Source organism: Columba livia, unplaced genomic scaffold, assembly GCF_036013475.1.
Source record: "Columba livia isolate bColLiv1 breed racing homer unplaced genomic scaffold, bColLiv1.pat.W.v2 Scaffold_135, whole genome shotgun sequence".
In the NCBI taxonomy this organism is placed as follows: domain Eukaryota; kingdom Metazoa; phylum Chordata; class Aves; order Columbiformes; family Columbidae; genus Columba; species Columba livia.
In genome coordinates, this window is record NW_027043031.1 from 736,273 (window position 1) to 749,387 (window position 13,115).

Consider the following 13,115-nt stretch of genomic DNA (forward strand, 5'->3'; position numbering starts at 1 on the left):
GGTAGTTTGGGCTTTCCAGGATTTTTACATCTCTCTCCATATTCACTGCAGAGCACCCTCAGCATTTCTGCTGCACTCAGGGAGAACAGAGCGAGTCCTGCGAGACCAGAGGGTGCCTGTGGGTCAGTGCAGAGTGAGGGCAGCTGCCCTGTCCCTCTGTCTTGCTCCAGCTGCCCTGGGCTGGCACCTTTCTGAGATGGAGGCTGATCACACTCCCATGTTACCCTGAAAAGCCACCAGGCACTGCTGAGAGCAGAGGGATCCACCTCAGACCATGACAGGTCTTCCCCTTCCCTAAGGTCTCAGCACCCAACGTTTAGCCCAGGACACACACAGCTCATTCCCCAGCCCCACAGACTGCATTGCCCACAGCCCACAGGTCAGAGCAAAGCTGGGACACGTGTGCCCATGGACACACCTGCAGGAAAGGACCCACAAGCTCAGGCTGTGACTCTGCAGCTGAAACTGCCATCCCCAGAGAGCCTGGGAGGTGTTTCCCTGTCCATGTCTCTTCCCTGTCAGTGCTCACAGACCATCCCACCCTCTGTGCCCTCCCCCTGGCCCTACAGATCCTGCCTGTTCACAGGGCACTGCCTGGGGGCATCTTCCTGTTTGCAGGCTGGAAAACAGGACAGGTCAGACTAAGGCTGACGGGTCCAGCCAAGGTGATGCAGGTGCTGTGCACAGGCAGAGGGGTGGGGAAGGGATGTCATGAGCCTTCTGGCAGATGGACTGATCACTCACAGCTGCAGTTCAGGAGTCTCAGTGACGTGTTTAAGCATGAGAGCTCATTTTCATTTTATCCTTTCCTGCACCCCCCAGCCCTTGGGAGAGGAAACTGAAAAGTCAGGCTCAGGAAAGCTCCCTGTCTGGTAATCCTTGCATTGATCTTCTCCTTGAGGCATCCCCTTGAAAAAACCTGGGGCTGATCTGTATGTGTGAGCAGCACTGACCCACACAGCACCCTCTCCACAGCAGAGGCACCTTTCCTGCCCAATAGGGTTTGCTCCTTCCACCACATCTTCTCCCCTCAGTGTTCTTGGGATCTCCCGGGCAGGCTGAGCACTGACCCTGGCAGGCGGCAGAGTCCCTGCCCGGCACAGCCCTGGGGTGCAGGGACCCTGCTCTGCAGGACAGCCCTGGGCACCCCTGGGTGCTCCCCCTGCAATCACCCTCAGCAGAAGCTGCCATCATGCCCTGTTCCTGTGACAGTGCAGCAGAGAAGCCCTGCTCTGGAGTGTGTTCTTATCATCTACAACAGAGATACTGTGAGAGAGACCTGACAGATCCTGTAAATTGTGGAATGTACCAGCTTAGGGTCTCCCTCCAGGAAATGCATCTGCATTGTCCTACAGCCAGAGACTTACCGTTTTACAACTGTGATTTGTCTCATTGAATCCTCAGCAACCAACCACCCCACATTGCCTTTAATCTCTCTGTGCCTGGCTCCTGTGCCCTCGGTGCTGCAGGCAGAGCCCTCAGCCCTGCTGCGTGTGCAGAGGAGCTGCTCCTGGGCAGAGCTGTCTCTCTGCAGCGCTGCCGCTGCCATGAGCTCCCTGTGTCCCAGGAGCCCAGCCCAGCTCAGCAGCACAGGAGCAGCCCATGATGTCCCTTTCTCTGTCCCCTCTGGGCTCCCAACAGGTGTCTCTGGGGCTCCAATGGCACAGCTTCGAAGTTGAAGTAATCAGTGATGTTGATTCTCTCTCCTCTTCAGAGACACTTCTTTCCAGCATTGTATTTTTCATTTTAAAAAATAAATCGGTATGAGAATCATCTTTTCTTGTCCCATCATTAGACAGGACACCAGGAATGTTACAGCAAAGGATCTAATTTCTCCAGGCTAGGGGAGGAATATCTTCAGTTGAATGAAGGCATTTTGTTCTGGTTTTACACTCCTAGGTCTAGAGAGACATTCATCAATCTTTGGCCATGTCATGTCTGTGCTCTGATTCAAAGCCTTTGCACACATGGGCTCTTGGACACTTGGTACCAGGTTTCTTGTGCAGGTCGGAGCTGGGCTGGTGCCACAGCTGGGGTGGCTCAGCCCAGATGTGAGGCAATGTCCTCAGCCAGGGACCTGACTGGGGAGCTGGAGCTGTCAGTGCTGCAGACAGAGCTGTGACACGGATGGAATGAACTGCCAGGCAGGGTGGCAGGAGTGAGTTCATCTGGTCTCAAGGACAGCAGCCTCCAAGCACAGCAACAGTCCAGACCAAAGCTCAGTCCAGACCTGTAAGGCAATTCAGGGGCCCCATAATGAGCTGTTACTACTGCAGGAACAGTTAAAGGAGAAACAAAGACACTGTGTGGACACTAATGAATATAATAAGAGGTGAGAATCCCTATGTCCTCTTGTTCTCCCTCTTCACCAGCAAGGTCTCTGAGATCTCTGTGGCTGGAGGCAGAACAACCAGCAGTGGATGTGGATCAAGTCGGAGTCACCGGAACTATCACAATCCTCTCCAGTCTATGGGACAGCAGGGGCAGCATCCCAGGAGCTGGGACAGCAGGACGATGATACAGTGAGGCCACTCTCCCCCATCTGTGAAAGCTCATGGAGACTGGGGGGACTCCCTGACCACTGGCAGCTCTCACACAGTGTGTGCACTTTTCAAAATGGCCAGTGGGTGAGCAGGGGAACTAAGAGCTGTGCCCCAGAGCATGTCCACTGGAACCCCATTTCTGGGTGTCTGGAAGAGAAGGTGATGGGGTTTGCCCAGAGCAGGTTGTGCCTGTCCATCCTCTTTGCTTTCTGTGAGGAAAGGACAGGGTGGTGGATGTGGGCAGAGTAGTGGTGGTCTGTTACCTGGAAGTCAGCAAAGCATTCGGTGTCACGGTTCACAATATTCTTGTGTTCAAAGTAGGATATTCTGGTCTGTGTCAGTGTGCAAGTAGATGGGTAAAAAGCCATCTGGATGGTTGGGCTTGGAAAGGTGCTGTAGAAAGGGAGAAACATTCCATTCATGAGGACAGTCAAGCACTGGAAGCTGTTTCCCAGGAGTGCACACTCACTCAGAAAGTGACCAGGATTTGTTTGGATAAAGCCCTGAGCAATCTGGTCTGACCCTGCTGTGAGCAGGAGGTTGGTCAAGACACCTCCTGAGGTCCCTTGGAGCCTGAATGGCACTGTCCTTCCTTCTCCTTCATGTTTTCAATTTAGAGACAGCTCTCAGGTGCTCCCTGAGCACAGGAATAATTCACATGAGGTGCAGGTCTGCTTTACAAGTGCCCCCGAACAGTACTGACCACAACTTTTGCATCTCTTTTCATTTGCCCCAATCCAGGGTCTTTTTTGCTGTTCTAATACCCTTCCAGAAAGAACAGCCCATGTTGTTAACCCTTTCAGAGCAGGTTGTTCAAGAGGTGTCAGCATCCATGTACCTAGTCTGCACAGCAGCCAGGCAGCAAAGCCACCGGTACAGAAATGGAGATGAGACACTTGACCAGCTCCTTGCACCCAGATATCAGCGTGACATGTCTGCTGAGATTCCCGGGAACACCTGAACTGTAAGAGCAGAGCATGTGAGTTCTGGTTGGGTATCCTGGCTTGTCTCCTGACCCATGTGGTGCTTCAGGCTGTGAAGAGAATCAAAACCAGCCATTGGACTGGGGTAGTTCCATTTTACACGTGTCACACGGGGCAGATGAAGGGAGCTCAGAACTGCAGACTCTGCTGCACGGTTGGGACTGCAGAGACTGGAAATGCAGGTGACAGTGTGTGTCAGGGCACACACATAAAGGTTCTGGCTTCCTTTGTGCCTTTGCACTGACCTGGGATCTGTTCCTTGGCCTTCTTTGTCTCAAAAAGAAACTGTTCTCCTATGCAACCTCTATCACTCCACGTTAGAAATAATTAAAAGGTAGAAAAATAATGAAAGAAGCACAATTTGGGGGTAATTCTGTCCAAGAGGTGTACTCTTTAAATGACTATAACAAAAATTAAGTGAGAGAAAAAGCATTGTTCTAAGAAATTCTTTCAAGACACAACTGCTGAGGTGTAGGAGATGTTTTGAAAAGCAAGAATGACTGTTAGGAATGAAATTAAAGAGCTTTAGTTCATCATGATCATCATTGAGAATAAGGAGTTCCCTGTTACTGTTACTAGTGACAGCACCACTGTTCACAAACATCCTTCAGAGCATCTCCATTTTTCCTGGGCTCCAAAGCTCATCCTGCTCAGAGTTTGACAGGATTGCTGCAAACCCCTGCGACCCAAATCTCTACAACTGTCTCTGCTCAACAGCCTCTTACCCCAGGAAGGGGAAAACTGCTAATGCAGGCACCAAACCAGTGCCAAACCTGCCTGGAGAGCCAGGACGGTTGTGCCACACAACAGCAGCCTCTGAGGGAACCTGGAGGTGATGGAACTGAAATGGTTTCCACCCAAATCACAGAATCAGAGAATCATTTAGGCTGGAAAAGACCCTTAAGAACATGGGGTCCAACCGTAAATCAAACACTGCCATGTCCAACACTAAACCATATCCCAAAGCGCCACAACTCCACATGTTTTAAACACCTCCAGCAATGGAAGCTCCAATCCTGAGCTGGCAGGACACCACTGGCTGCAGTTGGACATAAGATACTGGTCATGGCAGTGAGTTCAGCCCTCGCTGGCAGAATGTCTCACACCCTCACTGAGGAGGGCAGGGGGCTGGGAGATGGGAGCACGTTTCAGTTTCCAGATCCCAGCACAGAGCCCAAACCATCCTGCCCTTGGACTCTGGATCCCATTTCCTGAGATGCAAAGCTGGTGGCCTTCTGAGGATAATCATGTTAAAGGCATGAATAATCCTTCAGGTGTTTGTGTAATTTGTCTAAGAATGTCAGTTAAAGAAAAAAGAAACTTATATATAATTATCTATAAAACAGTACTCTGCATCTGTTGTAGCCCCTCTGACTATGACAATTAAATAGGCATTTGCACTATAAGGTTTCATACCCCATCCACAAGCACACATCTAAGTGGTTCAGATGAAGGGTGGTCTGGCAAACGTCACCCTTTGTGTCCCCAGGCGATGGACACTGCTCATGTGCCTCTGCAGAGAGTGGCAGGAGCTGGATCCCCTTCTCGGGACAGACTCCTTCCAGGAGAGACACAGACACAGGGGGAACTCATCAGGGCTTTACGGCATTTCAGCATCAGTTTTGACATATTGGGTGCTGTCCTGTGACTGCCCTTTCTGCACAAATGATCATACAAACACAACCATTTAGTGAGACATGGCCATAAAGGGGCTGTTATGGACAAGAAAGCTCATCATGAACTCTGGAGAGAGCGAGGAAGTTCATAATAAGCACCAGGAAGAACCAAGAAGCTCGAGGCCTCTTCTGAAGAGCGGGAGGATTGAGCAGCCGTGATTGGCCATTGTAGGTGTGGGAGAAGGTCAGGGCATGTCAGGGAGAAGCAATGAGATGGCTGATGGCTTCAGTGAACCCTTCCAGCCATGTCTGAGCCCAGAAATGGAAAGCAGTTGATGTCTGCAGGTGGAGGAGGAACAGGAGGAAGATCTTCCTGGGAATATGGGAGGAAGAAAGGCCTCTCTTGGGCTAATCCTGTATGGCAGTGCCATTTGCATGCTGTGGGCATGGCTGTGCCTGGGAGATGGGGAACGGCTGCTGCTGGGGTGGCTGTGCTCAGCCATGGCCCATGAGCTGACCCTGCTCTGCTCCTCTCTTACACTGCCCACACTTGGATGGTCCTCAGGAATCATCCATGAACCTGGTGGATCCATGAACCTCCTGGAGTGATGGGGTGTGGATCCAAACAGAAGATTCAAGCAAGTGTGGGACTGGGACACTGAGGTGACTGGTGACCATTGCCAGGTGTATGAAAGAAGCTGGATGAGTTGTGATTTGCTCACAGGCATTTCCAGCTCCACAGAAATCCAGAGCCTTGCAGTTAGAGCAACAGCACTTGACATAAACACCACCCCCAAAACACAAAACACTCACACTGACCACAGGAAAAGCCTTGAAAAACATTGGAGAAAAAACCACCAGGTTCCAGGGGTCAGGGCTCAGCCATTCTGGTGATGAACAAGCATCAAGGGCTGACATGGCATCAGAGCCACATCCACATGGCCCTCACCACCTGGAACCAGTGTCTCCAAGTCTTTCCTTCAGCAGCCTCCAGGGACAGGGACCTGCACTGGTTGTTTCCTTCATAGCTGTGTCAGTGATGGCCCTTCATGGGGTCCAAACACCCTCAGAAACTTGGGGTTTGCTTCTGCCTTTCACTTCATCAGAGGTTTGTTCATTCTCTCAGTAGCTGCAGTTCAGAATTACGACACCAGAGAGCTCACTAACATCGAAAATGCTCTTACAAGCCAAGGCTTTGTGCATCATTTTCCTAAAGGCTTCGAATCTGGTGTTGATGATTAGGAGGATTTCAGGAATAGCAAAACAGAGAGCATTTCCATCATAAACAGCAATAAAGCCAAATTTCTTCTATTCCCTTCCTGCTCGCCCTTCCCTCCTTTCCAGAACAGGTGGTATCAGCAGACTACAGTTCATATTGATGTGGAATGTCTCCTAGGAAAGACTGAATATGTCAGAAAAGTGCATAACTATATCACCATATGAGCAAGGGGAAAGGCCAGGACAGCCCAAGAAGAGTCACACTCCTCTGGACCAAGAGGTGGGTGTTCCTGGCAATCTCAGGTGCCACAGCACAGCGATACTTGTGTTTGGGGAGCTGGTCAAGTGACCCATCTCCTGTTCTGTAACAGTGTATGAGTTTGCTCAGGTCACCCCTGACTTGAGCCCCATCCACTGCTGGGTGTTCTCCAGACTCCTGCCTTCAGGAACAAAATCTCTGGAGATGTTGCTGGTAAAGATGGAGGCAAAGAAGCCATGAAGAACCTCAGTCCAATCTGATTCTACTCTTATGAAGTTCAGTAGCAGGTCTATGTTATCCTGGCCTTTTTCTGTAAGGAAGCTGTGTCAGCTCATCTTGTTGCCCTCAGCCTCCCCTGCAGGTATCAATTCCAGGGTAGCTTTGGCATATTCTCTGCATCCATGGATAAGGTTTCTAAATTCCACCTTTGCAGCTTCCCCTGCTCCCACCTCCTGTGTGCTGCCTTTGTGCCCTGCAGCTCCAACAGTTCAGATCAGCAGCTTCATGAGATAAATTCTTCTTTCCACGGGGACTTGGAGAGATCATTCTTGTGCTTGGAGCAGCCTGTCCTGTAAGGCTGATCCTCAGCTCCTTCACCCTTCACACCTACTTCCATGTCACCACTTTGCCCACCATCCCCCATTATGTCAAAGCCTTCTCCTCTGGAGCCCACCAGCCTGTGCTCTGCTGCTGGCCTTCCTCCCTCCCCTCTGGTGCCTGGGACCCCACTGTGTCCTGGTCACAACAGCCAAGGTGGACACTGATGTTCACATCCCTCACCAGCTATTCCTTGTTTCCCAGTTACAGATTCAGGTGAGCATCACACTGGTTTGCCCACCAGACAGCCACATTAAGAAGTTGTCCCAAGATCTTCTAGAATGTTGGCACCTACAGCTTTGACTGGTCAATGAATGCCAGGGCAATTGCAGTTCCCCATAGGAACCTGCTCATTAACTGCACAATTCCTCAGGTTGCTGACAGAAGATCTTTTCCATTTGTTCTCCATGATCAATTATTTTGTAACACCAAACATGTTGTCACCCTGTACTTGGTTTACATGTCAAAGTCTTGGAACTGGGGGTGAGTGTGGCTGTGCTACAGTTCTCGCCTCTCTGAGAAGAGAACAGGAGTTTGACTGATGTCAGAAAGAGCCGATTTCAGCTGCTCCAAGATGGACCCAGTCCTTGCCAAATCTGAGCCACTCAGTGATGCTGGCAGCACCTCTGGGATATTGTATTTGAGAAAGGGTAAAAAACACTGCACAACAGCAGGTGGGAGAGAGGAGGGAGGAGATGGGAGAGAAAAGCTCTGCAGACACCAAGGTCATATCCCATAGGACCCAAGTAGGTCTTTCAGCAGGCCAAATTGCTCTCCTGAAATCCTGCTCTTGGCCTTGTGATCATCTCCCAGGAGCCTCAGCTCCACTTTCCCATCCCTGACTGTTCCATCCTGACCAACTCTTTCTGGTTTGTAAGCGTGAAGTCCCACAGGGCACCTCACCCCACTGACTCCTCAGTCACCCGTGTCAGGAAATGTTGTCAACGAGCTCCAAACCCTCCTAGATGGCTGGTACCTTGCATATCTTCGGTCTGCCACGAGGACATGGCCCTGGAAACATGAGGCTTCTTTCATTTGTCTGAAGGAGGCCTCATCTCATTCCTCTTCCTCATCAGTGAGTCTGTAGCTGATGTCCAGTCACCTCAACATTGCCCATGTTGTTCTGCCCTCTCATGCTGACTCCTCAACCTTCAGCTGACATTGTCTGTCCCCAGACAGAGCTCCACGTATTCCTGCTGCTCTATCACTTGAAGAAAACCTTCTACTCTTACTCCAGACCTCTGACATTATGAGTATCAGATGCACAAGACCCCACGGTTTCTCCAGGAGGTCGTATTTGCAGTGTCCTGTAACTCCTCATGCTGTTATCTTGGGAGAGACACCCTTATCAGGATAAGCTGACTGCATGCAAACATTAACAAGTGAGCAAATGGAGCTTCAGGCCAGGGAGAGTCCAGACCTTGAGAAAATCTGGCATTCACCCATCAGAAAGCTCTGAATTTTGACCAAATGAAGTGACCAGTTCTGTATTGGGGCAGGAGAATAACCCCATCCATCAGGACAGAGCAGGACCTGACATGCTGAGCAGTGGCCCTGAGGAGAAGGGCCTGGGCACTACAAGGGCTGCCACATGAGCCCCTGGAGAGGCAGATCCTCTGCCTCACTCATTGCTCGGGGCTCTTGCTGGTGCACGGTGATGTGGGGAGTGTGATGCTGAGTGAAGGACAATGGTGTGACAGTTCCCACCCTTACTGGGGGTGTGCAAGGAGGCCTTGAGCTGCCCCCGGTGTCTGAGGACAACATGTTTCTTCACAGGCCTTGTTGGCAGAGATGATCACCATAGCCAAGGATACAAAGACTTGGGTTCTCTTGGAAACATCAAGGACACCACACCAGCCTGTGGGTGCACACTCACCATGAACAAGGCAGCTGCACACGGGGCTGCATGAGGAGGAGCGTGGGGACCCAGACACCTGCAGTTCTCATCCCATTCGGTTCAGCACTGGTGTGACCCACACACACGGGTGTGTGCCGGTGTGCGGCTTCCCAGTTTGGAGAAGCAGGGAGGAACTGCAGAGTGCAGGGCTGTGCCAAGGCAGGTTCAGCACCTTGTGCACATGGTGTGGGGTGCTGAGGGACCTGGGCTGCTTTGGCCCAGTAGCGCTGGGGAGGCTGCAGCAGTGCAGGAGTAGCCTGAGAGTGCCTGAAGGGTGGTTTCAGAGGTGGTGGAGGTTTCTTCATAGTGGGAAAGAGCTTGAGAAAGAAATAATGGCCCAAAGTGCAGCTGGGGAGGTCCAGGCTGGACATGGGCAGAAAGGAATGTGATGGAAGGGCAGTGCTGTGGGCGAGCAGGTCAGCAGAGGGAGTCTGCATCAGCCCAAGGCTTTGTGCTTCAAGGACCAGCTGGGGAGGATGGAGAGATCTCAGCAAAGGAAGGAAGATGCTCAGACAAGAGCAAGGTGGGGCAGCAGGGGGGATGTCTCCAGCCTGCAGGGACAGAGGTGCAGGGGATGCCACAGCACAGGACAGGCTGTCGTGGAGATGATCATGGGATGTAAAGAGGCTGAAAGCCCCACCAGACATGAGCTCCTTCTCCCCTTGGCTATGGCTGTTGTCTGCACCTCTGATGCCTGTGAGGAGACACCTTGTCCTTCCAGCACAGGGGCCTCATGGCCTCTTGTTCCCAGCCAGGAACCTGGGAGGTGTGGGACCATAGTCCTGCCCTTGGCCTTGCACAGCCCCACATCACACTGTCCCAGGAAGGGCCCTGGGCAACGTGGGAGGAACAGGATCTGCCTTCCCATGGTACAAAGTCAGGGGTTGGCTTTTGTTAAAGAAACACATCCAGGTTTACGCAGCATCAGAGACATCTTTACTTTGCTTTGGCTGACCTCCAGTTTTCTTCTCTAACCAAGCCTGGATATTGTTTCTCAGTAGGTTCCCTCAGTGGGACCCATTAACAGTACAAGAAACTTTGGAGTTTGAATCTGAATCTGACTTCTTGAGAAGTTTCTTCAACTTCCTCCAGGGTCTGAGGTCGATGGACTCAGCACCAAACCCACCAGAGGGGTCATTAAAGCGCCTTGGGCTGCTCCTGTGCTGCTGAGCTGGGCTGGGCTCCTGGGACACAGGGAGCTCATGGCAGCGGCAGCGCTGCAGAGAGACAGCTCTGCCCAGGAGCAGCTCCTCTGCACACGCAGCAGGGCTGAGGGCTCTGCCTGGGGATCTCAGGAGACGAGCCAGGCACAGAGAGATTAAAGGTGGTCAGGACTGGGAGGATGACTGAGAGCTCACTGGAGGAGAAACCTTTGCAGCCCTTGCCATGGTAAGTCTCTGGGTGCAGGGCAGTGCAGCTGTAGCTCCTGGAGGCATCTCCTGAAACTGGCACAGGCACAGCTTGTGGGGTCTGTAAGGACGGGGCTCTTGTCAGGCCATGTTGAACAGCTGTGAAGCCGGGTGAGCACCCAGGGGTGCCCAGGGCTGTCCTGCAGAGCAGGGTCCCTGCACCCCAGGGCTGTGCCGGGCAGGGACTCTGCCGCCTGCCAGGGTCAGCGCTCAGCCTGCCCGGGAGATCCCATGGCAGCAGCTGTGGGTGGAAGGAGCGACCCCCGGCAGGGCAGGCAGGGAGCTTGTGGGGTTGAAGGGGGCTGTGTGGGTCAGGGCTGCTCAGAGCTCCAGATCCCCCCACAGACATGGCAGAGGGGCCTTCTGAACAACGACATTGATACAGCAACAGCTGCAAGGGAAGGAGTCTGTGCTTCCAGTTTTCCACTCTTGTTCGTCTGGGTTTGCAGTGGGAGATGGGGATTTATTTCTCTCTTTGGAGCAGACACTGAGACCCCAGTTCTCGTTAGGACTGGTCTGAGCTGCTCCTGAGCCCCTGCACACACAGAGCTGCCCCTGGGCAGTGCCAGGAGGTGTGAGCAGGACAGAGCTGAGCACACAGCGGGTGGGACGGGGTCTGTGACACTGACAGGGAGCAGACCAGGGACAGAGACACAGCTGCAGGGAGCACAGACATGGGCAGGGACAGTTAACTGCTACCAGAAATGCTGGGACAGGATTTAGGGACTTCTCTCACATGCTCTCAATTGCAGACACATTTCCCAGTGCAACCCCTGGTCTCCTCTCCTCCCCAGCAGACCCTCTGCCCCAAAGCCATGGGGTCCAGGTCACGAGTCTCCACCTCAGCAGCTGGACCTCCAGGTGAAGGGTTCCTGGAACGTGGTACTCAAAAAAGGTGCTAAAAGTACTTGCTCTCCAGTGTCATTATGTGAGTGGCAGCAGCACAGCCGGGTCAGGAGAAGGTTCCACAGCATGCCCATCTGCCTTTCTGTCCTTGCTTTATTTTCTGGTAGCACTGCAGTGTCCTTCCCTGTTTCTTCACCTGTCCCTGGTGCTCTTGCTCTCTGGGGTTGGGGTGGGAGTGTGGGTCAGTTTTTATTCTGACACCAACTCAGGGGGTTTTGCCCCAGAGCTGTGTTCATGGAAACCAGATGCCCAAGCTGCATTTTAAACTGTGATAAACTGTTTTTTCTCACTTGGTAGAAAGAGAGAATGAGCAGAAACATCCCTCCATCAGGGAGGGCGTTTTCCATCAGAAACAGCATGTTTATTTTCCTCAGAGAAGTCACCCCTAACCTGTCACTGCCTTTTCCTCCTTGCACAGGTCCTCATGCCCACAGGTAGCAAATGTCCAACAGCAGCTCCATCACCCAGTTCCTCCTCCTGCCGTTCACAGACACACGGGAGCTGCAGCTCTTGCACTTCTGGCTCTTCCTGGGCATCTACCTGGCTGCCCTCCTGGGCAACGGCCTCATCATCACCACCATAGCCTGGGACCAGCACCTCCACACCCCCATGTACTTCTTCCTGCTCAACCTCGCCCTCCTCGACCTGGGCTCCATCTCCACCACTGTCCCCAAGTCCATGGCCAATTCCCTCTGGGATTCCAGGGCCATCTCATACTTGGGATGTGCGACACAGCTCTTTTTGTTTCTCTTCTTGATCACAGCAGAATTTTATCTCCTCACAGTCATGTCGTACGACCGCTACGTTGCCATCTGCAAACCCCTGCACTACGGGACCCTCCTGGGCAGCAGAGCTTGTGTCCACATGGCAGCAGCTGCCTGGGCCACTGGGTTTCTCAATGCTCTGCTGCACACGGCCAATACATTTTCACTGCCCCTGTGCAAGGGCAATGTCCTGGGCCAGTTCTTCTGTGAAATCCCCCAGATCCTCAAGCTCTCCTGCTCACACTCCTTCCTCAGGGAACTTGGGCTTCTTGTGGTCAGTGCCTGTTTAGCTTTTATGTGTTTTGTGTTCATTGTGGTGTCCTATGTGCAGATCTTGAGGGCCGTGCTGAGGATCCCCTCTGAGCAGGGACGGCACAAAGCCTTTTCCACCTGCCTCCCTCACCTGGCCGTGGTCTCCCTGTTTGTCAGCACTGTCATGTTTGCCTGCCTGAAGCCCCCCTCTATATCCTCCCCATCATTGGATCTGGTGGTGTCTGTTCTGTACTCTGTGGTGCCTCCAACAGTGAACCCCCTCATCTACAGTATGAGGAACAAGGAGATCAAGGATTCAGTGTGGCAACTAATGAATGGCTGTTTTCTGAAGCAATAAACTTCCCGTAATCTTCTGCATAGCATATATAATGTAAATAATTTTCTCACTGAGTGGTTGTGCCCATGTCCACTGGACACCCTAGAGAACCTTCTGCAGGTCAATCATCATGGACTGGCCCCTCACAACCACCATTTCCAGCACTGGCTTCTCACTTCAGCTTGAAGAGGTTCTTTGTCCCTCCCTGGAAGCACAACTACTCGGTAGATCAGATATCTATGTTTGCATTGTACAGACGAGATGTAAACAAATCCATAAAGTGCTTCTGAGGTGATGAACCCAGGTGAGCAGAAACACCATCAGCTGTTCCTTG

At 52.3% G+C, this 13,115-nt stretch overlaps 1 protein-coding gene across 1 annotated transcript; it reads left to right on the forward strand.

Moving 5' to 3' along the window:
- The first annotated feature begins 11,860 nt into the window (after positions 1–11,860).
- Positions 11,861–12,802, forward strand: LOC135577746 (olfactory receptor 14A16-like). The gene has a single exon (XM_065047867.1). It carries the CDS (start codon positions 11,870–11,872, stop codon positions 12,800–12,802), a length of 933 nt encoding a protein of 310 aa, XP_064903939.1. The 5' UTR covers positions 11,861–11,869.
- Positions 12,803–13,115: the final 313 nt, after the last annotated feature.

Coding starts and splice junctions, on each gene's coding strand:
- LOC135577746 (XM_065047867.1), top strand. CDS start 11,870: ATGTCCAACAGCAGCTCCATCACCCAGTTCCTCCTCCTGCCGTTCACA.